This window comes from Balaenoptera physalus (assembly GCF_965194825.1).
Source record: "Balaenoptera physalus genome assembly, chromosome: 20".
Lineage (NCBI taxonomy): Eukaryota > Metazoa > Chordata > Mammalia > Artiodactyla > Balaenopteridae > Balaenoptera > Balaenoptera physalus.
Window position 1 is genome coordinate 53,569,248 of NC_138901.1, and position 26,500 is coordinate 53,595,747.

The 26,500-nt window shown below is 56.0% G+C and overlaps 1 protein-coding gene across 4 annotated transcripts in view; it reads right to left on the minus strand.

The window, feature by feature from the left end:
• Nucleotides 1–5,922: 5,922 nt before the first annotated feature.
• Nucleotides 5,923–26,500, minus strand: part of LOC309651284 (smoothelin-like protein 2) — a 57,283-nt gene continuing 36,705 nt past the window's right edge. The window contains exons 1-8 of one of the 4 annotated variants that reach the window (XM_082443856.1): nucleotides 25,376–25,478; nucleotides 17,472–17,562; nucleotides 16,716–16,952; nucleotides 15,973–16,048; nucleotides 14,913–15,092; nucleotides 13,749–13,866; nucleotides 13,291–13,442; nucleotides 5,923–6,882 (exon numbers count right to left, since the gene is read on the minus strand). In XM_082443856.1, the coding sequence (XP_082299982.1) occupies nucleotides 6,756–6,882; nucleotides 13,291–13,442; nucleotides 13,749–13,866; nucleotides 14,913–15,092; nucleotides 15,973–16,048; nucleotides 16,716–16,952; nucleotides 17,472–17,526 (945 nt within the window). In that variant the 5' untranslated portion in view covers nucleotides 17,527–17,562; nucleotides 25,376–25,478 and the 3' untranslated portion in view covers nucleotides 5,923–6,755. Of the gene's footprint in view, nucleotides 6,883–13,290; nucleotides 13,443–13,748; nucleotides 13,867–14,912; nucleotides 15,093–15,972; nucleotides 16,049–16,715; nucleotides 16,953–17,471; nucleotides 17,563–19,402; nucleotides 19,662–24,966; nucleotides 25,479–26,500 lie in introns of those variants that run through there. The other 3 variants (XM_082443854.1, XM_082443855.1, XM_082443852.1) reach the window with 3 other exon arrangements.

Genomic DNA, 26,500 nt, shown 5'->3' on the forward strand with positions numbered 1-26,500 from the left:
AAAATAAGCTGCAAGGGCATATTACATAATACAGGGAATATAGCCAATATTTTGTAATAACTGTAAATGGAAAGTAACCTTTCAAAATTGTATTAAAAATATAACATTTTAAAACGTTTTTTTAAAAACATTTTTAATAAAATAAAAATTTAAAGAAAGAGATACAGAAATCTTCCTCATATAAAGAGTTCTTAAAAAATCAAGGGGGGAAAAGAAAAGGGACAAAAGACACGAACAGAGAGTTCATAGAAAAAGATATACAAATAGCCCATAAGTATAAAAATATTCTCATCTTCACTCTTAAGTGAAATACAAATTGAAATTATACTGATACCATCTGTCACCCGTGAGACTGACAGAAGTTCCAAAGTCTGACAGCGCTCACTTGGGGAAAAAGTGAGCTGGGGAAGAAACAGGTACTCATGGTGGGAGTGTAAAATCCATCCGTAGGGAGGGGAATTTGACAATATCTAACAAAGTAGGTATTTACCCGTTAACCCAGCAACCTCATCTCTGGGATTTAACCCTGAAGACACACGGCCACAACTATAAAGCAGCACATATACAAGGCTGCTCACTGCTTGTAACAGCAAAACATCAGAAGGACCTAGATGCCCTTACACAGGAGACTGGCTGAAGAAACTGCCAACTGCCCACACAGTGGAGGACCATGCAGCCATCTTTTAAAGATGAGGACGATCTCTATGAAACGATTTCACTTGCTAATGAAAATAAAAAAGCAAGGTACCTAGCAAGTATTGGCTACGCTATCTTTTATGTAAGAAAGAAAGGAAAATAAAAACATAGCTATGTATTTGCTTATCATTGTGGATGGAAGGGAGGGAGGGAAGGGGAAAAAAAAGAAGGAAAGAAAGACACAAAGGGAGGATGAACCAGAGAGTAAAGGAGTGAGCAGGAGTGGACGGGAGCAGGAGTGGACGGGGGCAGGAATGGACGGGGGAACGTGAATGGGAGGATGCCTTTTTATACAGTTTTGATTTTTAAACTAGGGAAAGAATTTGCACATTCAAAAAATAACCTAAACTCATGGAAACAAACCCTTGATCGAATGCAAACAGAAACAGATGAACCTAACTATATATCAAATTCATAACATAACTTCAAAGAGAAAACAAATATTGCAAGCAGCTTTGGAGGGCAGTATCTGTGCACCCTAAGAGGATTTATTCGGGGGGTGAGGGGGGGATGGCTGCCAAGAAATCCTGAACTTTACTTAGTGGATTCGTTATTGGCCTTGGCATCAGTTTTTAAATTATGGAATTCTTGTCTGTGTATTACAGTACAGAAGACAGTTGTAATACATCGAAATTGTCTGGAATCAGGATTGTTGGAGAAAAAGAAATATAAGTATGGAAGAGAGGAGGGTACAGATGAATCCTGTGGTCTCAGATTTGCTGGTATGCTTGGAGGCATTTATACACAAAATTTCTTAGCTCTGTTCATTGAAAGGGCCTAGAAGCAAGACACCCAGTAGCAATGAACATACCTAGTTCCCGGATCTTGACTGATAAATACGACTCCCCACTAAAAGAGACCAGGATGCCTTGCTGCTGATTCCAGGATTACGGCAAAGAAAATAAAAGGTCAGCTTGGAACACCTTGTACCTCAAGGCAAGGAAGTGCTCAGAGGCTGATGGGGACACGTCAAAAGGACACAAGAGCTGTCTTCTCCCCCTGGACAAACTGGACAGTTTGAGTATCAAAAATAATAATGACAGGGATTTCAACACATTGCATTTTTTTAAAAAGAATCATAAGTCCATAGTAATACTCAAAAAAATGAGATATGAAGAGGGAATGGCTTTCTTTACAGAGGAGTGTCAGCTATTAAATATAGAAGAAATGATGGAACTTAAAAATCACCCCTTTCAAGAAACTTATGGTTACCAAAGGGGAAAGCAGGGTGGCAGGGCTGGGCAGAATAAATTAGGAGTCTGTGATTAACAGAGACACACTACTATATATAAAATAGACAACCAACAAGGACCTACTGTACAGCATAGGGAACTATATTTAATATCTTATAATAACCTATAATGGAAAAGAATATGTATGCATAACTGAATCACTTTGGTGTACACCTGAAACTAACACAACATTGTAAATCAACTATACTTCAATTAAAAAAAAAATCACCCTTTTCAACTCCCAGTCTAATCACAGATTCAGGCAAAGATCATGCTGATAATTCTAAAGGTGTTGGGGAGAAGGATACTCACATGGTCTCAAGAGCGTCACCCACAGATTTCTAACTAGTTCCAGGGGGAGAGAGTGCAATGGAGAGGTCTGCTGGACACCCTTCCTCATACCATCAACCCTCCCATGGCCAACAGGGGGCTAACGCGCACCATGTGCTCCTGATGTGATACTATGGAAACATCCATCACCTGGGCTGTATTCGTGCCAAACATGTTTCACGTGAATCTACTCAGGAGGAAGCAAACGACAGCAGAGTGGGGAACAGTCTACAAGGCAACCGGCCTGGGCTCTTCAAAAGAGTTAAGTGAAAAATAGGCAGTAAACAAAAAGTGGAGGGAGGGTTCTAGATTAAAAGCAATTAAAGAGACACAACCACCAAATGCAGTGTGTGAACTTTGATTGGATCCTGGATTGTCAACAATTTTTAACAGCCTAACAGGCATGTGGAAACAATTAGGGAAATTTGAATGTACACTGTATACAAGTAAATGTTCCATTTCTTAGGTGTGCTAGTATAGCGTGCTCATGTAGGAGAATGTTCTTATTCTCGGGAGACATCTGCTAAAAAAGTATTCAGGGCCGAGTGTCGTGATGTCTGCACCTTACTTCCAAATGGCTCAGAAAAATGGAGACAGGACACAAACATGGCAGAATGTTATCAAGACAAAAGAATACACGATGTTCATTGAACTCTTCTTTCAATTTTTCTGTAAATTTGAGGATTATCAGAATAAAACCTTGGGGAAAACTAGTAGCTCTGATGCTTCAGGACACTCAATAGAAATCATGAGGCTCTGCTAGCAAGAGTTTTGCAAATGCCTGATGTACAACACACGAAAGGAAACAGGTGAGTTGCTTTGGCAGTCGGTCCGTGATGCCCAGGGACAAGGTGGCTTTCAGGTCCCTGGCACAGACAATGCGTAGTGATCGTGCTGCCGTTTGCTGACGCAGTAAACACCGGAGAAGGAGCCAGTTGTGGAGGGAAGAGGAAGGAAAAACATTCCATCTGGACATTCAGGCTCCCAAAACCCACGCCAGTCCTGGGTTATGAACCCCTGATGTAGAAGACAGGGCACAGAGCATAAGACACAGCACAGGGGAGTGATGGATGGACAGAAAGGAGGCCATGGTGGAGACTGGGAAGAAACAGGCTGACAGGTGGGGGGAACCTGAGAGTGTGGGTGAGGTCACGGATGCCAGAAAGAGGGGTCTAATAACGCACATACCACCGAGATATCAAACACGCTAAGGATACTTGTAACTGTGAGTGATGAAAAATTTGGTTTGTAAAAAATATAGATTTTTGCCCCTTGCCTATGTGACAGCACTGGATCAACTCAAGGGACCAGGGTGGAGAGTCAAGATGCACCCAAACACTGGCATGTCTCGGGTGTCACCACCCATATCGTCTTGCCCTACTGATTCGGGGCCTCCATCAGCTCTTTATCACACCCAGTCGGACAGTCTCCCTCCTGTAGAGGCTGCCTAGATACCCCAGAGAGCGCAGCATTCTGGCTCCATCCTTCCCAGGTGTTTTTCGGTTGTTTGGTGCTTTCTAGGGAAGAGGCAGGCCTAGGCATTTTTAAGGTGCTCTTTCAAAGGCCGATGAGGGCTGTTTGATGTCAAATCAAGTCCAAGAACCAAGAGATAAGAGATCAAAGGCTTTAAAAGCCAGCCCAAACCAAATCTCAAAAGCGAGACAGATAAGACGGATAATAATCCTACCGAGAACATTCATCATTCAGCAGAAGGGGATGATGGGTGGATGTGAGAGCGTAGCTCAGAGAGGGGAACAAAGGGGAATCAAGTTGGCCGTCTCAACAGGCATAATCGATTCATCAGAATGAGTTGGTCACCTGTCACTAAGTTCGAGAAATCCAATTCAGAGTTGCTGGGTTGCACACATGTCCCACCTAAAACTGACCAACTTACTCAGCATTTTTAGTGTGCCATCCAATTGCCTGGAGTCACATAGACCTGGGATGGTAGAAAAGAAAATATCCTCTCATACACGTCTCCTTCAGTTACAGAGCACTGACCGCTGCAGCAGGGAAAGCTGAGAACTTTTCATCATTGAACACGTTTGCGAAATTTGTTGGCCTTCACAGACTGTTCCCCGAACACCTGGCCTGAACGTTCTCCTCTAACCAGCATGTACAAGATCATATTCAGAAAGTGCTTATGAGCTCTCACTTGGCTAGAAAAATCTCCATCACCTGTCAGAGAAGCTAAAACCCATCTTGGCTCTGGCGAAACATTCCCTGCAGGGAAATGCACAAGCCAATTTGGTCACTTAACAAGTTTTAACAAAATCCAGGTGAAGGGATCTATCTGGGAAAGCAGAAGAATCTTATTGAATACAAGCAGCTCTGAGAAATAATTCCTCTCGGGAGGTGTTGCGGAGATGGGGAATAAACATGTGAGACCATCTGTACTATGGTAGAAGGCGACTCGACGTCCAATTTCACAAATGGGAACTTTCCGTGCAACCCTGATCTAAAACGATGGTTTCCCAATGTCTTGAGATTGGACGCCCCCCCCCCCCTACTTGCTCCACACCTTGGAACCCTCTGGCTTTGTTTTGGAGATAATCAAGTTTAAAACCACTTAAAGCTTATGAGCCCTCATTTGCCCCTCCCCCCAAACCACAGACGAGAACATTACAGAACCTACTTTAAAGATATCTAGCCTGTATTACTCTGAATGTGAGACATGAGGGACACCATGCCTCAATTTAAGAGAAATTGTTCATTACGCCAGCAGGATCTGCTCTATTTTATGTGCAGAGGTGCAAGACCACGTCTGCAATTCAGGAGAGTTCCGCTTAACATGCGCAAGGACTCAGTAATGTATAGGCATGCTTTTTATAGAGCCCCTGTGTTCTTGGATTGGCTTTAGGTTTGAAACCCTAAACTTCAGTAAGAAAAAAAAACCAGGTGCAGTGTCTTTGCTAATAATAGGGCTCACCTTCCCGAGCCTCCATGAGACAAGAGCTGGAAAGGGAGTGGTTCCCACTGTGGGAGAATCCAAAGGATGGGACAAGACTGCAGCCTGAACAAACAAATCTGCTGAGACTACCAATCACCCACCTGGCAAGCTCTGCCGTGTTCCTCCCGACACCCCCGAAGAGCTCTATCCCCCAACACAAGGGACCACAGGTGACTCTGAGAAGGCACAGATGCTGGTCGTTAGAACCCACTGCATGAGCTAAAGACATATATTAACTCCTTAAAGGGAAGTTCTCCAAGTTCATGGCTAAAATCCAACCCGATTAGAAAATGCTTCTTGAATAAGAATAAGCTAATGGCTGCGGCTTTATAAAATCTAAAGATGTTCTACTAAAACCCTAACAGCTTTTTTTGTACCACCAAACAGCTGTGAAAATAAACCAGTGCCCCTCGATGGGCTCCCCCACGTGCGGGACCACCCCACTGCTGATCACAGATCTGTCAGTCAACTTCCAGGGGACAGAACTGCAAGGGGGGACTTTCTGTCCATGCTCCTTCCATGACACGGAGATGGGTGACTGACAGGCAAATGCAAAAAGAGCAAATGTGGTTTTCAACTTTCTGGGTGGTGATTCTGGTACAGAAACAGTTAAGGGGGGGGGGTGGGATGTAAGCAGATTTTCATTTGGAATGGATGAGAAATCTCTTATTCCTAGGCACCCCATCTCCCAAACAGAAATAACAAATCCCAAGCGAAGTGCGACACATCTTTTTATGTACAAACGGTCAGTGGTACAGATGGAGTTACTTTTTATAAATATCTGCAGCAAATCCCTTTAAAAAAGCTGTGAATAAAAACCACCTCGCTGCACCAAAGGCCTGTCCTTCCCTAAAAGTGTTAACTTCCCGAGGGCCTATTCTTAGCCAAACACGTGTGGAGCCCTCCTGGGAAGGACAGGACCACTTTGGGACCAGGCGAGAGCCCTCCCGTTTCCCCAGAGAGCCGAGGTGACTTGCAGGTCATCTGCTGCCCAGGACCTGGGAGTGATTAAACAGTTTCTTCCCAAGACTTCAGTCTTCTTTGTCAAGCTGCTGATTAAGCGTCTCTATATTTCCTGGCAGTGGCCCAGAGCGAGGGAGGAAAGGAACCTACAATAGTGTGAGGAAGTAGAAAACTCTGGGTATTTTGATTAAAAAACACTTGGTAGTCAATGCAACCCTGTAAAGCCAATGGATCCAGTTCAGCAGAGGGAACACTGTGATTCAGCCTTCCAGAATCTACAGACAAGCATTATTATTATTATTTTTCTTTTAAGGAAGGTAATTACTTAGCACCAATTTCTCTCTCTCTGGTAATCCTTCCTTTTCCTTGGAGCCCTTGGCTGTGATCAGTGCGGTCAGAACGCAGCTCAGCGGTACTTTCCCATCAGTAACGCAGCCGGGCAGGTTGGGGAGCGCGGTTACGCGGCACAGAACAAACAGCTCTCTCACACCAGAATGCAACTCTGCTCGGGGGGCCTCCTGACTCCGGGACACAGGTGGCCCCACTGACTCCTTCGGGGGTTGGCTCTCCAGCCCCGAGGGGCTTCACTCAAAGCGACGCAGGTGGTTGTACAGAGACTGGACGTAAGTGAAGACGCACATGGGGTCCGGCTTGCGGCCCATCACCATCATGTCCTCCACCTCAATGAGGCGCTCACAGTTGGCCAGATTCCTGAAACACAGAAGCCCCATCAGAACGCCGGCCCCAGCCATCAGCCAGCGATCAGCCAGCGTCGCTGCCCCCAGAACAGAGCTTGGCCCGGAGCTGGAGGCTCCCAAGTGCTCCCCAACTGGGAACTCACATCACCCCAGGAGAGCCTTTGCAGTTACTTTCTCTAATGCAGTGTTTCCCAGACTCCCACATCCAGGAACCGCCCTTAAGACTCGTGTTTTTACATAACTAGACTTAATTTAAATTTTCAGTGAAATTCAACTTCACTTTAAGGTTTCACTAAATTAAGTTCTGCTAAAAAATTCAATTTTATTAATTCAGTCAAACTTATATTAATCGAAAAAGTTAGTTTTATTAATAAAAATTTAGCTCCAAAATTAAATTTCACTGAAAAAATGATCAATGTGTATCAGCAGTATATGGAGAATCAGCACGGACTATAAAAATAAATGTAAAATGAATAAAGTAAAAAATAAATTCACCCATATGCTTCTAAAACAGTGTCTTTAACTTTTTTTTTTAACCATAACCCATAGTTAGAGGTGGTTCATCGTGATTCATTCAGCACGTGCATACATTTATGTGGAAATAAAGTTTCACAAAGATACTGACCTTTTCTACTACTCATATTTTCTCTAGATTTCATCTTTATTTCTCTCCCCACCTCCTTTTTGTTTGTTTGTTTTTTGGTTTTGTTTGTTTTAATGCTGGTCGTGAGCCACTAAAAATTGATTTTATTATCTACTCAAGGGTCACAACAACTCAAAAGTTTTAAAAGTTGCTTCAGATCATCTTGTGAGCCTCCCCTCAACCTCGCCCTGGGCCCGCCTCATGCTCTGGGAAATAACTGGTTTAACTTCTGGCTCACTGGTGTAGATGCGTGTGGAAACTGGGGCCTTTCACTGGGCTGCAAAAAAAGCTGTTCCCTCTGCCGTTCCCGGCTGGGAGGGGGACTGAAGGTCCCGGCTTCAAGGTCTCATGGAGGTGGGAAGATGAGCATCCACCTGGAAGGTAACAGCAGGGACCCTCTGCCAAGCCCAGCAAAGCCCCGCCCTGCGCCGAGCCAGACGCGTCATCAGGCCGAACCCAAAAGGCCCAAAGCGACTGCACTCGGTCCAATCAGCTTCAACAGCTGCGTGCACTCTTGTAGTTCCAGGGTCTCCGGTTTTTTGCCCCCATATCCATAAGTCCGTGAGTGACACCGTTCACGTCCCAGCTGTATCCTTGCTAGCTATATGATTTGAGCACGACACAACTTCTCAGGGCCTCAGTTTCCCCGACTGGGATAACAGCCACTTCACAGGGAGGTGGGAGGATTAATGAGCTAATCACACAACCAGCAGGAACGGTGTCTGGCACACCGGAAGAGCTCAGTAAACGTTAGGAATGCTCACTGTTGCTGTCTGTATTATCATGGTTCGCTCCAAGCAGCAGAGTGGGTCATCAGGGAAAAGAGGCCCGAACGGGAACTCTAAAGAGCTGGGTTCAGATCCTGGCTCTGCCCAGAGCTTCACCCTTCCGTGCCATTTCCTCGGTGGAAAATCAGCCCCCGACCTCCGCTCGCCCTCCCGGTGGGCTTGTTCTTGTTGGGAGGTGGTGCCTTGTACCCCAAGCACTTTCTACCAGTCCCTGCCGGCTCCTGGGCCTGTGTGCTCCAAAGACAAGCAATGTAACGTCAGCATGGGGCCCATCCGGTGGTGCTGGCCTGACGCCGGGCCTCCTATCAGAAACCGAAAGTCCGGGCGAAACGGAGACACCGGTCCTGGATCCCGTCGGCGGCTCCCCCTCGGTCTGGAGCGGGCAGCTTGCAACGGGAGCCGAGGGCTTCGTGGGGTGGCGAGTGGTTCTGGCCCGATGAGCGGGCACCCTGGCTGCCCAGGATGGGCCGGGGCGGGGCTCGGTGTCAGGGGAGTGGACACTGTGACGAGGATATGCACACAGAGGTGCTTCGTTGATAGTCAAGGACTGAAAATCTGAGTTCCTGGGGAGGCCGTGGATCTGAGTTCACCTCCTTAAGCTATCAGGTGGCGTCTGATGCCCTTCTCCCTACCTGCAGAGCAGGGAGAGCTCCTCCTGCCCTCCCAGGGCTGCAGACAGAGAATGCCAGGTGTGTGCCCAGGTATCACCACTGACAGCAGTGGCCTCAGTAGTCAGTCCCCCAGGAAACGTGGGCACCATTAGAACCCTAAACCTCAGCCTTGGAAGAGAACTGAAATCCCACCCTCCAAACACCCCCCTCAGAGGCACCAACCACCTGGCGAAGGCTCTGCCTCGGCCATGCTCCTCTCCAGGTGCAGGGAAGGGGCCCTAATTTCCTCCAAGCACCATTCCAATCCCTCTGCAGGCGGCCCTGGCCAGGAGGAAGTTTTCCCTCACGTTTCTTACGCTATTTTGCCTCTTGGTACTTTCTACCTATTGGCCTCACAAGGCTATTCTCAGTCTAATTGTTTTTCACCCACAAAAGGGCCCTTCACATGTTGGAAGAGCATCTTAATATCCATGTCTTTCCCTGAAACTAAACATGTCTGGTTCCTTCACTGTGCCCCCAGTGGGTACCTGGGGGCTCTCCCCTGAGCGGGTTCTGGTTTCTCTCTACAATTGCTGGCACGTTCCAAGTGTTGTCCAACTTGGGTTGACCCCCTTCTTCATTCTAGAGGCTGCACTGACCCTCCCACTAATGACACACCTGCCCCTGCCCAGGGTGGCATTCAGGATGGGCGCTAAGGCCTGACCCTGGTATCGCCCTCTACCCCGCAGACAGGAAGCTATGGGCCAGGTGCTGGCTTCCCCAGAAACCAGGGGACTGAGCCACATCCATCTGGTCCCCACCCCACCCCAACCAGCCATGACAGTAATGATAAGATTTCTAGAAGCTATGGACACAGCTCCTGAGACAGGATGTGAGTAAAGGAAAATGATGATGAACATTGACTTTTATGAAAACATTTCAGTCTCAAAATATTAGAGGCCCCAATTGCCTTTTAAATGAAAACAAAACTGTTTTTGTGAAAACACAAACTTGTTTTAAATAGTTCAAACAGCATGGAATAATAATCCAAAGGAGAAAGTACAGGTCATTTCAAATGTCACTGCGCAGCAAGAACCAGAGCTATCATTTGCCTACTACCAATTTTAGATGAATTAGCCCCACCTTGTTTGGGGTTAAAAAAGGGTTAGAGGATTTTCTCCTACTACTATCCTATTGTGATCTTCTGTCACTACAGGGCTAGCCTGTCAGGCAGGTGGAGGAGGTGCCTGAGGGGTTATTTTTATTTGTTTAAGCCTTCTCTAAATGCAGCCTGGGATGCCAGGGCTCAGACTACAGCCTCCTATCTGGTTTTAGAGACACATGGGCACTACAAATAGCCTGGAAGCTCCTTCAGCTGGGCTGTAACCTGAGAGTAGGACACATTCCCCGAAGGGCAAGCGGGATCCTCAGCTACATGGCCGGCCCCGGGCCTACACCGCACTCTCCATCTCAGTGGAGAAGGGTGCAGAGGGTCAAGCACCCGCAACAGGAGCTGGTACTCCCGCTTTCCAAGCCCTGAACACCTGTCGGACAAGGGGAGCTCACTGTGTTGTCAACACCGCATCACTCACACAGATTAGGCCCCGGGGAATCTCTGGGGAGGAAAATTATCAGGGGGCGGGGCATCACAAACCCCTCTTGCTCCCCAGGTTCCGGATGCGTCTCTGTGCTTTTAAGGCCCCTTGCTCGCCAAAGGGTCTGGAAACTTCTCCTTCCTGATGTGCAGGGGCCCTGTCCATGGCTGCTTTTCCTTTCCAAAGGTTGTGCCTTCATCAGAGCCCAGGTTCCTGTCACCCTACACCGCCCACCGCAAACTACCTTTCTCAGCAATGCTGCCTGCGTGGCCCTCGATGGCTTTCCCCCAGCCCCGCGTGTCTGCTTGGCTTTTGCTGGCAAAACTAAGGAGTGTCTGTTAAGACACTGGTAGCCAGTATCCTCAAGTAGGTGTCCCTGTGCTTTCTTTCCAGCTTTTCTAACCAGCTTATTGTCCAAGAAACTAGGTGAGCCCAGCTGCCATCCTCCCAGGAGGCCTCGGGCAGGCAGGCCCCCCACGTACCTGTGAGCTGAGTTCCCGGATGGCTCAGGAGTGGGGGGCGCCTTCCTCCCCCTCAGGCCGGCTGTGGGAGCCCCTCCCAGCCCTCTCTCGAGTCAGCAGAAAAGCCAGAACTCATCTCAGGGGCCCGAAGGCCACCCTCCCCTCCCCTCCCCTCCCCAGCCAGCCGGGAGCAGGCTCAGGTGGCCGGAAGGCGGGCCCGGTTTTTACCGCCGTTGTCTGCTCTGGGTGGGAGGGAGGCACAGCCTGGAGCAAGCTCCCACACCCCAACCCCAATGCGGGAACAGAACATCTGCTTGGCGTCTGGAGGCTCTCTGAGCTCACACCTCGTGCCGGGAAAGCACAGCCACGAACGGCTCTGGCTCTGGCCGCCAAGGGAAGTTGCGCTCCCTGCGAGCCGGGGTGCAGGACCACCATCCTGGGGCCCGGGGCACCCCTCTCCCTGCCACAGCCCAGCCTGGTCCAGGGCTGAGGGTGACCAAGGCAGCCGGGGCTTGAGCGGGCACCGCCAGGCCCACTGGACTCGATGGAGAAAAACTGTCAAGACAAGCGTGGCCTCACCCAGCGGGGGTGGGTCTTGGGTGCCCACATCAGAGCCCGGGCCCTGTACACTCTGACCATCTGCTTTTCGACAGTCACCCTTTCTGGGCTTCCAAGCAGCTGGGCCTCCTCCTGGGAGGCGCCCCCTCCTCAACATCGAGCCGTTAAACTTGGCGCTACTTCAGCATCGTCTGGATTCGGTTGTGTAACACGCTCTGTCCAAAGCTGTTTCCGCAATTAGGATGACAGCTAATCCTAAGCAGCCAGGAAAGAGACGGCTTCCAAAGTATACAAGGAGTTCTTATGACCCCACGGGGGCGAGAGGCCATGCAGGTCATCCGAGACAACACAACAGGGGCAACACCAGCACGCCAACAAGTCAGGGTCTCCGTTCTGCCCCTAGAGCGAGACCCGCAGTACCGGGCACGGGGCTGTAACCTGTGAGCTCCAACTCCTTCCCCGGCCGGGCTTGAGGCCGGGCTTGGGGCCAGGCGTGCGGCGGAACAGGCCGGGGGGAGGGCAGGCCAGGCTTCAGGGAGGGCTCTTCCAACTCCACCAGCATGTGAGAGCACCTCCCGGACGTGGGCACCGGGGTCGCAGACAAGACATAAGGGGGGTCAGGCACACACGGGTGGCCAGAGGCTCACTCCACCAGGCACAAAGGCGGGCGGGCAGGAGAGAGCGATAAATGTTCCCTCCAGGAAACTCAGCTCTGGGGAGGTCTTCCTGCCCTCTGACCTTCCTCCCCCTAATTCCATGAAGCCCAGCATCAGGCAGCCCTCGACACCCTCATCTCTGCCCTGTGCCCGCCCTGGAGCGGGGGCGCGGACTCGATGGACCACAGCAATAGCTCCCCTGCCCTCCGCCTTCCGTGTTCAGCCCACAGGAGGCCCTGGCGTGAGGGCAGGAGGTGGGGGAGGGCAGAGGGTTTACTCCCTCAGCTCCCTTCCCGCCGGGTCACGGTGAGCTGGTCGCACCCACTGCCCCAAAGTACAGCTCCTATCAGCCAGCCCTCTCCACAGAGCTGTTCTCCTCAGGCCCAAGGATACCCCACGGCGCCTGGCTCCTCACTCACTCCTGCCCACATGTTTGCAAGGAATCCCTTTGTTAAACCCTCCTGCCTACTCGGTTTGAATGCACCCTCACCAGAGCCCTCTTTGCCACTCTCCTGAGGCACTGCGGGTAGCCCTCAGCCTATAATCAAATGCCAAGCTCCCTGAGCACCTCCTGAACCCAAAATCACCCCTCACCCAATCTTCTCCCTATGAGCAGGTCTTAAGAAGGTAGGCAATTTCATATCAAACGCTTTTACGACATTTAGGAAAGCAAAATGTACCTACTGGAGAAGTCTGAAATGTCTCCCAGGCAGATATTATTCAGTTTCCTGCTGATCAGCCGCTGGGCTCTCCCAAGCAACTGTATCTCTCACCAGCCTGGAGAGGACAGGCTCAGCGCCCCAGGGGACCCTGTCCCACTGCCCCTTGCACCTTGTCTGTGGCTGGTCTGGCAGACCGCACACCAGAGGCCGGGTACCAGCCAAGAGGGCAGGTGCACGAGAAGAGGAGAGAGCCTGGCTCTACCACTGAGTGCCGGGTGGCCCGGGGAAAAGCCCCCCTTCCTGGCCATAGTCTCTCCATCCGTACGGGAGGCGACACACTGGGTGGCCTCAAGGCTCTCAGCTCTGCGGACAGCTGCCCCCGTCCTGCCGGCCCCTGTGCTGGATGCAGGCAGAACTCGGGCTTGGGGACTGGGAGGGGCCGGCAGCCAGGGGACCCACCATACTCACTCGGCCATGGTGAAGGCCAGCTCGAAGTTCTGCCGCCGCTGCGCGGGGCTCAGGGCGTTGTAGTCGAAGGCATCGGGGAAGAAGGAGTGCACCAGGGCACAGAAGGCCATCCCGTCGCTCCAGCTGGAGGAGAAGTTCTGCAGGTCCACGTGCTGCGAGGCCAACGCAGGGAGGTAAGGGGGAGTACAGCGCCGGCCTCAGCTCCTCCACCTGATTCGACCCCACAAGCAGGTCCTCCCAGCCCCTCCCCAGGCCCACCATCCACCCAGCTCAGCAACAAGCCGTGCCTGCTGGGCTCCACCTGCAGCGGCTGGAGACCAATCGGGAGGGTACAGTTTCTCCAGCTCCTACCCCTCCGCCCCAGACTGGGGCTCCTGTCCCGGCCAGGGGAACAAGAGTGGGGGGGCGGTGCCCACTCCCACCTCTGGCCGGGGTCCCAGCGGTCGGGCCGGGCTCACCTGGTAGCCGAGCGTCTTGTTGCGGCACCACTCGAGCAGAATCTGCTTGATGCTGCTGGCGCTGGCCACGCCGAAGCTCTGCGAGCGCTTCAGCTTCGCCCGGGTCTCGCCCTTTCCCCTGCAGAGAGAGGGCAGGCCTGCTGGGGGGCTGGGGGGCTGCCCCCCGGCTGCCATCTACTCCGAGAACGTGCCCCTCCTGCTCACCCAGGCAGTATGCAACCCTGCAACCCCACACCCATGTCCAGGCATGAGCCCCCCATCCCAGGGCACAGCCTCCCTTGATGGAGTCTGGCACGACCAGACCCCCTTCCAGCCTCCAGGTCCCCTGTTTACCTCCCACGCGGGCAATCCTGGGGCAGAGGACCTGAGGCCGCACGACCCGTGCCCCTGCCGTCTGCCTGGGGCACACTTCCTGCTTCCCTTCATCCCACCCCTCCTCTGAGCCTCCCTCCGGGGCCGCCCTCTTTCCCAGCCTGGAGCGGTGGTTTCTTCCTCTGGGCCCCAAGGACACTCCTTAATGGCCAAGATCAGGTTGTCTGGATCAGCGGGACACTTCCTGGGCGTCCCTTCTGACTCACTGGAGTCAGAGCCTTGGGAGCGGCACTGGGGGTGTTCGTCATCAAATACGCCTGGGCCGCACCCCACAAGCAACAGGCATCAATACCACCAGTGGACAGGAGGGCTGGATAAATGTGTGCAGAGGTGGAGCCCACCTCTAACAGGAGCGGGGGTTGGGGCGTGATGGGGGCTGGTCTCGCTGTGTCACCTCCAGCTCCTGCTGGGCATCCCAGTGACTGCCCTCTGGCCTCTCCAGTCACGCCCTGAAACCAGCTTCTCCAGTTGGGTGAGGAATGTGGGTGTGAGGGCAGCCGGGGCCCCTCCAGGACTGGGGGAAGGGGGACTAGGCTCTCCCCAGGCCTTGCCTGGCCCCCTGCCCCCTCCTCTCCTCCCCACAGCTGGGGCCACCTATCCCTCAGCCGGCTCCGGAGCCGGCCCTGACCTTGTGTCTTGCCCAAGAGGCCACATCTTGGGGAACTGCCCCCTGGGGAACAGGACAGGGCCAGCTTTGCCGTGCTGTGCCTGCCTGACCCTAGTCTGGGCCCAGGCCTACTCTGGGGGCCCCGACTGGTCTGGGGGGCGGGGGGGTGGTGAGAGCATCCGTACTTGCCAGCTGTATCCTGCTCCCATTTCTCAAATAACGCCTTCCGGGCCTGCGCCCCCGAGGTGCGGGGCAGCGTCTGCGACCTCACCAGCTCCCGGCGATGCTCCCCAGGCCGATGGGCCTGGGTCGTGGCTGGTGGCTGCGGGGACGGGAGAGACTGCGGTGGCGTCACCAGAGGTGGGCTGAGGAGAGAACCACGGAGTCAGGAACAAAGACCTGCCCATCACTAGCTCACCTGGGCCCCGGGCCCCCCACCCCACTGAGTGTAGAATGAGGCAGCCACCGGGGTACAGGCAGGGAGGAAGCACCACTTGCTCTAGTCCCCAACCGGTTCTGCAGCTTTTCCAAACTGAGCTGCTGTCCGAGGCAGGCCTGGCCGGCAGTGGGCCCCTCGGCAGGTGTCCGTGCCTGGGCTGAGCGGGGGGCAACCTCCTCTCGGGAGGTGTATGCAGAACCGGCCCCACCAGGACCAGGCCCCCTCCTCACCACCACGAAAAAAGACCCCCTTTGTTTCTCCGCTGCAACAGTTTGCCAGAAAGTCACAATTCTCCTTTTATTACTAAAAGGGGGGACAAAAGCCAAGCCAGCCTCTTTCCCCAGCTCTGATCACAATCCAGTGGGCCTGCGGGAGCATGGGGACAACCACAGGCCAGGAGGCAGCAGACCTGCCCCAGCCTACAGGCCTCCTCAGCCGCGGGCGGAAAGCAGGATGGGTGGAGAGGAAAGTGGGAGATGGTCACACGCTCCATCCTCCTGTGGGAACTGAGACAACCCCTCCGATCTTTGCGCAGACTTGCTTTCAAGGGTCCTAAGAGAAACCAGCCCGAGGTCCCATTTCTCCAAACCAAACCCTCCACCTAGCCCCGCAGCTTCATGTCCTCTGCTCAAACCCCACCCAGTGACGCCGCTCTCCCTTGGAACCAAGCCCAGGAGGGTGCCTCGTCCTGGGTCAGCACGGAGAGCTCCCTGCAGGGGCCCGGGCAGCCTGGGTTCAAGGCAAAGTCCAGACGCTGCCTGGGGAGGGCTGACCTCCCCCCACCGGGGACTGGGGCCCCGACTCACCTGTCGTTGCTCCTGCTGGCCGTCACTGCCCTGTGGCCAGAGCTGGACAAAGACCGTGGGAGAGAAGAATTCTTCTCTTCGGGACAAAGCAAGGGAGAGAAATAACAAAGCCTGGCCTCGGGGAGGGTCACCACTGCCAGCCTCCCTTCCTCTGACCTGGCCCTGTGCCGTTTACCCAGTGTCACTCAGGGCAGGGGCAGGACCCCTGGGCTAAGCTGGTCCTGCCTCGGCCAACAGTTGAGGAGAAAGGACGTTGGGAACATAGAGCAATGACATAAAAGAGGCCTTTTAAAGTGTCCCCCGCCCCCAGCCCCGCTTTTGAGAGCACAGAGCCCAGGGCCTCTTGTGCTGCGTATCCAGCAAACACTTTGTTCCCGAGCCCTCATTCTGGAAACCCACACAGCCCAACCCCAGGACACACCACCGAGGCCTGACCCCAGGCCCAAGACAGGCCCCGGGGACCACGCCGAAGTGTGCAGGCTAGGAGGCCACCTTCTAACCACAGCCTCGACCTGCAGTAAAAGCCACAGTCGTCTCCTGTGGGGGACGATGCTACTTTACAGCATCTCCGGGGGGAGGAGTTGGGCAAGATGAGCCCATTTGACGGAGCAGATGAGCTAGGGGAGGGGGCCGCAGTGACAGCGGGGGGGGCTGGGGCTTGCCCAGGTTTTCTGAGTCTCTTGCCAACCGCCCCCAGCCCCTGCCCTCCTTCCCAGTTTGAGGCCATGCCCTCCTGCTCCTACCACTGGGACTGGGAGTCCAGGGTGTGGTGGCCTCGCTGGGGCTGAGGACCCCCAGGACGGCGGCAGACGTGGGCGAGAGAGCTGTGGCTGATGTCTCCCCAGAGAACCTCTCGGAGACTCGCGTGACAGCCGTGACTGGCTGGTGAGGCAGCCGCAAGGAGAGGTTCGCAGGGCGAGGCTTGGGGGGCTCTGGTGCCGGGACGGTTTGGGTGGTCTCAGGGGGTCCATCACCTGGACCTGGAACATGGGACCAGCAGGGTTGGGGGTGTCAGCCGTGACATCCACAGGGGCCTCAGACCCTCCCAGGAGGACTCCAGTCTCTGTGAACCCTCCTCCCACCTCCTCCAGGAAGGCCTCCCTGACCACTCCTGCCTCCCCGACCTCCCCCTGCTGGGGACGTCTCGCTGTTCCAACCAGAGCTGGCGTCTGCTCCAACTTTCCCTCATAGACAGTTCAATAAATAGTCACCTATCAGTCCACTTTCTACCCTGTTCAGTGCTTGGACGATTCCTCAGCCCCTGCTTGCATTCCTCCAGAAACAAGGAAGCTCACCACCTTCCGAGATCTCTCATTTTCTTCTGTGTTTACAAAGTTCTACTTCACACTGAATGAGGCTGCTCTCCTGGCAGCCTCTCCACCCACTGGGGTTTAGGCTCAAGTCCTCCATCCCTGACAAGGGGTGGCCTGGCACAGAGGCGTGGCCGAGGCCCTGACGCCAAAGCTACCCAGCCCGCTCTCCTCTGCCGTCAGCCCTACCTGCCCCAGGCTGGTGCCCATTCTCGACGATGCACGAGTTTGAGGTCCTTCTCATCTCCGACTCGCCGGCCTCGTCATGGTGATCCACGCTCTACAGAGAGACAAACACCACCGAGGCCTAGTTAGCCGGGGCCAGCTGCCCGCACCCCCCACGGCCCCCCTGGTTCTGACAGGGCAAACAACACTCAATTTTGAGAGAGACAGCCTCAGGAAGGTACAGTGATGGGCCAAGGTCACACAGGACTCAGTCTCACCAACTGAGCCCCTAGGATCCTGGAGGCAAACACCTCCACGGGGCTCATCCCAGACCCCCAAAATGCTAGGGACAAATGTCAAGACTGGGAGTTCCGAAAGCGTGTGCAAGGCGCCCTACCCCTTCCCCCAGGCTGGACCAGATGCCTGGGGTCTGGAGAGCCTGGCCGTTGCTCATCCCGGGGGCTGCCTGTGCGGGAGCAGCCCAAACCCAGCGACATAAGGTCCTTCCGGGCCAACAATGGGCCCAGGAGCCCTGACGCTGCAGGGTCACAAGATTTGCCTGGATGTCCAGAGTACAGAGGCCTGACTGGCTCCGTGCGGCCCCTCCATCCCCTCTGGGCTACAGCAGTGGGGGGTGTCATGCAGAGAGAGCGCCAAGACCAAGAGCCAGCAGGGAACCTGGCATCCTGGCTGTGTTGCCAGCCACCAGGTGACCCAGGTCAGGTCGTGCCCCCTCTGGGTCGGTTTCCCTGTTGGAGATGAGGGAGTAGGTTATGCAAAGCCTCTGCCATTTCAGCATCTGCCAAGTGTCAGGTCCTTTTTCTGGGCATGCCACTTAAACCAACTTGCTTCTGTCCCCCCAGGAAGGTGCCACCACTCCCATTTTACAGATGGAACCTGAGGGCTGAGAGAGGGGATGTGTGCAGTCCAAGGTTACACAGTGAGAAACAGCTGAGATTTGCGGCCAGGAGGGATGTTCTCCTCAACCTTGGCTCTGCGCATCTCACAGTGAGGAAGGCTGGAGGGCTCGGAGCACCTGTGAGGCTGGTAGGGTCTGCCCTGCAAGAGGAGAACACAGGCAGACCCCGATCCGGGGCTCTACTAAGAGCCCACGATGAGTGGCTTGAGAGGTGGCCGTACCTCTCCTTAGACGCCTCCAGACTACCTAGCCCCCTTGTCTACCAGGTTCCCAGAATGACAAAGGCCCATCCTTGGCCCCCGACGGCTCAGCTATCACTGCAACCAGGGCAAGAGGTGTCCACCCCGCCATGGGGGGGTCAGTCTGGTGGGGGAGCCAGGACTGTGAGATGAGATCAAGCCAGCATGAGGGTGTGTGCCTAAGACAGACTTCATCCAGCCCAGTGGGTCAGGAAGAGCCTCCCAGAGGCAGGGGTAGCTGAGAGCCAGTCTAGAGTAAGCTAGGTGGACCAGGAGTGGAAGCGACTAGTATCTGCCAAAGCAGATAGACAGCAAGGCACAAAGCATTCTGATCTGGTGGCTGGAGAAGCACCATGCAGCCCAAGGTGCCAGCCTGGAGCACTTGGACTTGACTCCTTGGACAAGAAGGAACTGAAGGTCGTCAGCTGTGTTTTAGGAACATCCTTCAGAAGCCAGTGACATAGTGCCATGGAAGGGGGCGACCAGATGGCCAGTCACCTCACTAGTCCCACATGGGGACCTGGGGAGGAGAGATGGGGCAGTGAAAAAGGACTCAAAGGTTTGGGGAGAGTAAGTGGATATGGAGGGACGGGGGAGTCACACCTCTTCCAAGCCTGGGCTTTGGGCCCAGCTGACTTGACTATGGCGGTTGGGGGGATCGGTGGGAAAATAAGAACTTCAATTTGGGACATGGTGAGTGTAAGGTGTCCTTGGGGCATCAGGGGGTTGAGGTCAGGAGGTAGCTGGATATTTGAGTCTGAAGTTTAAGAGGAAGGACGGACAAACAGGGGTCTCACATCTGGAGCACAGCAGAGGAAGAGCAGGCTCGGGGCCGATGGGGCCTGCGATGGGCACCACATCTGGGGGCAGAAGAGGCACCTGCAGAAGAGAATAAGAAGCAGCAGCCAGAGGGGGGAGGAAGAAAACCAGAAGAACGTGAAGAAAGGCAGGTGGAAGTGTGTCGAGAAGGCTGGCGTGTCAGTGGCTCCAAAGGTGGCCTCAGGTCAAGGAAAAGAAGGTCAAGACAAGATCTAAAAAGGTCCTTTGGGTTTAGCAAAAAAAGAGGTTCTTGTTGACAGTTTAGGAGCTGAATCAGAGGTGGGGGTGGGTGCAGGAGACAGCCTCGGGGAGAGATGGAGACGTGGTACCTGCAGCCATGAGGGGTGGGGGAAGGGGCTCTTCCAGGTGGACGAGGTAGGACAATGTTTATAGGCTGTGAGAAAGGCTCCAGCCGGGTGATGGGACCCTCTGTGGGGTGGGGACCCTGGGGAAGTGGGAGAGGACAGGACTCGAGCCTGGGGAGAGCCTGGGCTTGGAGAGGAGGTGACTCCTCCAACTTCTGATTCAGGAGGATGGAGCGGGCCGGGCCGGCCCCACTCGCAGGAACACTGGAGAAGAGGGGGCAACTCCTGACACCCCAGAGTGGGGAGGGCACCCCTAGCGCCTAACCTGAAGCCAGCTCGGCAGAAGGAGGAGAAGCAGCCACTCCATCCTGAACCCAGCCCCCACCCGTCACCAGGGCGCTCAGCTCTGGGGGCTCCACGTCCCGCCCACTCACTCTACTCTGGTCCAACAGGTTCCGCAGGTCTAGGCGGAGGTCTGGAGGGCCCGGCCACTGGTGAAACCATTTCCCCAGGAATGTGGGTCTCTCTGGGGGGCCCCCCACAGACGCCTGCCCCCCCGCACACTGCAGGCCCCGTACCCACCCCATGATGCCCCAGGGGGACCAGACGCCACAATCGGGCAGGAAGTAGGTCCTGGACCAGCTGGATTCCTGCCAAGGGGTCTCCGGCAAAGCAGGAGGGAAAGGGGATGGGGCTGACTCACGCTGGCAGGCCGGACTCCCCTCACTACCCCATCCCCGAGACTGGGACCCGCTGCACGTTCAACTCATCCAGAGACCGCCCTCCAACCCCTCATACGAGCCTGGCGGGTGGGGGTCATCCCTAACCTCACCCCGTGACCAAAGGCAGCAGCAGAGTCAAGGTTTGGGTCTCCTACCCCAACCCAGGGCTCTATCCACAAAGCGTTCATGCTTTCCAGGAGCAGGAAGGACAACTCAAGACAAATTTGTGAGGCCAGGCCCTGGCCATCTTCGCCAGGTGAGGGGGAGGGGAGGGGGAGAGCAGGGTAACTGCTCCAGCAGGATCTGAGTCCCTGAGCCCGCCCACAGGGCCCCCAGCATGCCTGCTACCCCAGTGGTCTTCCTTTGGTGGGGGCAGCCTGATTCAGCCACAGGGAAGGGAAGCGGGGCGGTTCTGTGTGCTGGGGTCAGAGTAGAAGTCACTGGAGAGCCCTGGGGATGAGACGGGTCCTGGGGAGCTGGCTCTCGCGCACTCCCAAGATCTGGGCTTTGTTTGAAGAAGGGGGAGGCTCCCTGTGAGAAAGCCCAGGCCTGGGAATGTTAGGGGGAGAGGCAGGGGGTGAGTCTGATTTCAGGGACCCTCTCCCTGGGGAAGTGTTTAAACACTGTTGTGAGGCCAGGAATAATAGTCCAGGCATTCTTGGGGCTGCCTGACCCCACGTGGGCTCATGCGCCTGGGTAGGGGAGCACGTCTGCGTGCCTAGCACAGCCCACATGCGGTCAGAACCCCCAGCCTGAGCCCCTAACACGGCTGCTCCGTCCTCCTCCTCCTCCTCCCTCACACCACAGTTTTAAAGACTCAATTCAAACTTCTCCCCAAAGCATTTAACTCTCTTATCACACAGTGTGTCTGGGAAAGGAAGGCAGATAAGGCAAGTCTGGTTTCTTTCACATCGGACCTCGATGCTGCTCCTGGCTGTCGCTCCCGAGGGGCTCCACTGTCTCTGGTGTGGGGACCCGGTGGCTCCAGCTCAGCTGAGGACGTTTCCAGGGACCAACTCTGGCACAGCCTCCCGGGCCAAGCTTGACCTCAGGCTACCCTCCACTAGCCAGACCACAGCTGCGGCTCCGTGGACACTCTTACGAACCGATCGGGTTGATGTCACTGTTGTAACTACGCAGCCCACTCGGCACAGGGGCCAAACAGGGATGGGCCAATCCCCCTTGGATGCAAGGAAACTGAGGTCCAGCTGGGAGATGTCCCCAAGGCCTCATAACAAATGTGCCCAAAGCAGCTCCTATTTGCTGCAGGGTCTCAGGCTTCCTACAGGGAGTCCTCCTGATTATTCCCACCCTACTGCCCCGCCCTCTCCCTCCTCCCAGAGCCTCCCTGGCTACTCACTACTTAGCAAGGTCAAGGTTTGTGCACTCAGAACTGGATTACTAGACCAACCCTGCATTGAGTTCAGGGCATAAGTATATGCTGAATATGACCCACCTCCAACCCCTGCAGTCCCTGGTTTGAAACAGCAGGAAGCAAAAGGGTCTCAACCAAGGGTCTCTAAATTTCATTGCCTGTTACAGAGGGGCAGTGGAACACCAGCCTCCGCACTGCCTGACGACTGCCACCACTGGCTCTCGTGCGCGGGTGAGACCCTCCTACCCAGACCACCCTGGCCCCCCACCCCCGACCCCCGGCAACACACACGTGGGAATATGGGAGTCTGAGAGGCCAGACAGCCCCGGCGCCCAGCTGAGACTATTTCCAGTCGCACCCCGGAGCCCCGATTCCTTGTTCACGACCAAGTGTCCGCTCACAAGCTGCTGGTAACAACCCATGAGCAAGAACGTGTGGATGGGGCTTCCCTGGTGGTGCAGTGGTTGAGAATCTGCCTGCAAATGCAGGGGACACGGGTTCGAGCCCTGGTCTGGGAAGATCCCACATGCCACGGAGCAACTGGGCCCGTGAGCCACAACTACTGAGCCTGCGCGTCTGAAGCCTGTGCTCCACAACAGGAGAGGCCGCGATAGTGAGAGGCCCGCGCACCGCGATGAAGAGTGGCCCCCGCTTGCCACAACTGGAGAAAGCCCTCGCACAGAAACGAAGACCCAACACAGCCATAAATAAATAAATAAATAAAATTAAAATTAAAAAAAAAAAAAAAGAACGTGTGGATGACTGCCCAGCGCCCCTCCCTGCCAGAAACTGGCTCGGAGCCCGGGTGGGCGAGAGAGAGGTGGGGTGCAAGAGAAGTGGGGACCAGCGCCTCTGGTTGGGCAGGGAGAAGCTGCCTCAGGCCCAGGGAGCCTCTGATCCCACTGGAGACCTCGATCATCCTCTACCCACAGTGCTCAACTCTGCTGGCTGTTCCACCTCCCTTCAGGCTCTTTTGAAGCCCAGAACCTACTCCTCAACGGTGTCTCCATCCTCATCCCTCCGCGAGGGGCAGCGTCCCTGCTGACCCCCAACCTCTTCTTCCAGAAGGACTTCCCTCTCTCCACGTCTAAGAATGGGCTTTCCAGGGCCTCCCAGCTCCCTGGCAGCTCCCTGGCCTCTGCCCAGGGCTCTGGCCTCACCCTCTCCTTCTCCACGGCTGCCCTGAAGACCTCACCCATTCTAGGGCTTCAACCACCAGTTCTGCCCTGATGTCCCCCTGACCTCCGGCCTCGACCAGACCTGTGACTCCGCCTGCTCTGGGACACCTTCGCCTGGACGTCCCACAGCCTCACACCCTCAGCACAACCCAAATGGAACCCAGCATCTCCACCACACGTGTGACTCAGGAGGCCCCCAGCAGGGCTCCCCAAGCTCTGGCCGTCCTCTCCTTGGACCACCACATTTATCCTGTCTCCAGCCACCCTCCAACCTGCCATCCATCCATGAGGGACCTTGTTGGATACAAGGAGGACCCTGTCCCTCCCCTGCCCGGTGCCCCTCGCCCACCAGCCCCATAGCCAGGAGGACTAGCCCACCCCACGTGACTAACGGCCATTCCCCACTGAGAAAACTTAGATGACTGGAGAGATTCCTCTCACATATTTGCGTGAATTCATGTACCTATTTACATGACTCTGAAAGCATTTTTCGAAAACTTGGACAGCTGCTCCCACAAGCAGACAAGGAGCAAATGTGTGTTAAAATAAAATCTCAAAAACAGCCGATGACACAGTTTATTAGGTACGTGTGAGCTCACAGTGGTGATCTTATACCATGGTCAAACAGTGGTCACGCTTACAGGACAGAATTAAGTGTATCCATTTCTAGGCACTTCACACGGAGCACCGGGACACGCAGGAGCTCTGCCACCAGCATGTTTAAGAACCTCTCACCCCACCCCCCAAGGCAAAGCCCAACTCCCCGGCCCAGCATCCAGGGGCCTTCACGATTCCTCCCTCTGCTCTCATACCCACCAGGCTCGCCTGCGGCCGGTGAGTCCGTTCAGCCTCTCTGAGGCGGCAGGCACAGCCCCACACACCGCCCCCTGCACGAGCGGCAGCAGGTCCTTGGCCTCCAGCACAAAGCCAGCCTGAGACACCCACCAGGACGGGACAATCGTGTTTGGAGCAGAACATCTGCTCTGGCTGCCCGCGGTGTTGGTACTGCTCGGTCTGAGGCCATCGCCCACCCTGGCTGGGACCTCCAGGGGCAGGGGCTAATCTGATCCCCCTCCTCCTGGCCCCTGGAGGTGCAGCCCAGCCCACACAAGAGATCTGAAGGCGTGATGGACTGAACCAAGGAGGGACTGCAGGTGCACACTACCCAGACCCTGGCACCCCAACCCCGGAGCACACACCTGGCAGGGTGGAAAATCCCACCTAAGGGCCACTGCACACACCATGGGAACCTTTTCACCCGCCGCTCCAGGCGGCCCCAGGCTCAGGGGAGTGACTGGTCCACACCGGCCTCCGCCCCACACCCACGCCGTGTGGGCCTCTGGCCGGTCACTGACCCTGGAAATCTAGACTGCTCACGACTGGTTCCCCCTGGCCCCCACCGCCACCCCTTCTCTGCCTTCAAGGTAAGGATTCTACCCCCTGCGAGTTCCCAAACGCCGCTGCCCGGCTGCGCCCCAACAGACGGCGTCCTCCTGCCCCAACACACACCCGGGCTTGAGTTCTCAATCTGGGTTAATCAATAACCTGGACCGTCAGGCCTCAGTGAAGCGGCATCGCAGGGGGCGCGTCAGTGGAGGTGTGGGAGTTGGGGGGGGGGGTGGGTTGCTGACCACCCCAACACGCCGGCCGGGCCCCGGGCGGTGTTAAACAGCGCCCAAGCCCTTAGTGCCACGGGACAGCGGAGAGAGGGGGACAGAACTCGGGGCGAACAGGGCCCGGATGCAAAGAAGGGAGGGGGCCCAAGACAGGTGCAGCGGGCAGGCTAAGCCGGTGCTTCGCCGGATGGTGGCCGGACCCCCACGACGGAGTCGCAGCGGCGGGTGGCAGAGCAGCGCCCAGTCCCGCAGGCGCACGCACTCGGGACCTATAGGCGCGGCGGGGGTCGCGGAGCCCTCCTCCCCCGGCGCACGCGCACAGGCGCCGGTGCTCCCCGAGGCTCACCTGGCCTCGGCCGGACAGCGAGAAGGTGGCGTGGCTGGCAAAGCGCGCGGTGCCCAGACGGGGCGCGCGGTCCGGGACGCCAGGCGCGGGCGGAGGGCTGGGCGTGCCGGGCGCGGGGGCCAGCCCGGTCTTCAAGCCCAGCGCCTCCACCTGGCGCGTCAAGCGCTCGAGCTGCGCCTGCAGCCGCTGGTTGTCGCGCTGCAGCTCGGTCACCGTGCGCGCCAGCGGCCCGGCCAGGTGCAGCGCCTCGGCCACGCGCTGCTCCACGCCGCGCTGCAGCCCCTGCATGTCCTCGTGCAGCGCGCGCACCGCGCCCTCCAGCGCCGCCTCGTAGCGGCCCAGCGCCTCGCGCACCGTGCGCGCCTCCTCGGCGTCGGGGGCCGGCTCCATGGCGGGGCAGAGCGCTTACGTGTGAGGGAGATCAGGCCTGTCCGGGAGAGCAGTCGACCTCCGCAGCTCCGGGCAGCAACTGGACGCCCGCGGCCGGGTTCGCCCGAGGGTTGGTGGGAGGGGCGGGCAGGGGGCGGGGCGAGCCCCGCGAGCCGGGGGACTGGGCGCCGCGCGGGGGCGGGGCCTCGGGGGCGGGGCCAGGCGGCTCGGGGGGGACAGCCCCTGTCCCGTCGACCCGAGGGATGCAGTGAAGTGGAGGAGGGGGGGTTCCCCGGTGGCGCCGGAGGAGAAGCGCTCACTCCGCCTCTCCTCTTCCGCGGTGCGGAGCTGCACAGGGAGTGCGGAGGCCGAGCCCCCCTTGACCCTGGAGGAGCGGCGTGCGGCCTGGGGGAGGGGCTGCGGGCCACCTGAAGAAGGCCTCGATTCCCAAGTGGACTTGACCTCGGAGACCGCGGACGTGGGTTATGCGTTCCCTCGGGGCTCTCACTCGCAGGGCCCAGGTCCTACTGGGGGTAGGGACCCCCTCACTGCTCAGGGAGACCTGAGAGCCGCAGCAGTAATTCCCAGAACCCCGACCCTCACCCTGTGCCCGTCACTACCCACTCTACGCCGTGCACACGGCCCTCACAAACACATACTCACCTGTGGAATCTTTGTCTGGAATTTCTTGCACCTGTTATAAGACCCAAGGGAGAAGGAGACAGGTGGTGAGGTCCCTCCCTGACTCTGCAATTATGTGCTCTCCCCTCCCAGACCCACTCTGTGTAGCAAGATCTTTGCATCCTTATTGCCGGTGGTCATAGGGTCTCGGAGCTCACTGAGGGGCCCCTGCTAGGGGATCCATGAGTGACTGAGGTTAGAGACAGAGGAGAGAGCGTACTTAGGGCCCAATCTCCAAATCCTAGGATCGGCGACCTTGGGATTAATCACCCCCTCCCTCCATCAGAGCCTTGGTCCCTGGCCTCTATCCACAGGCCGGGGCTCCCACCTCGACTCCCTCTCAACACTCCTTTCATGCCTGAACCCAGATATTCCTCCCTTCCATACCCCCCACCCCTCAACCGTCCCAAGAAAGGGAGGAGTGAAAACAGCTGTTGCTTCAGAATTGTAGGATGATGGACAAAGATGCTGTACGTTCCCACAT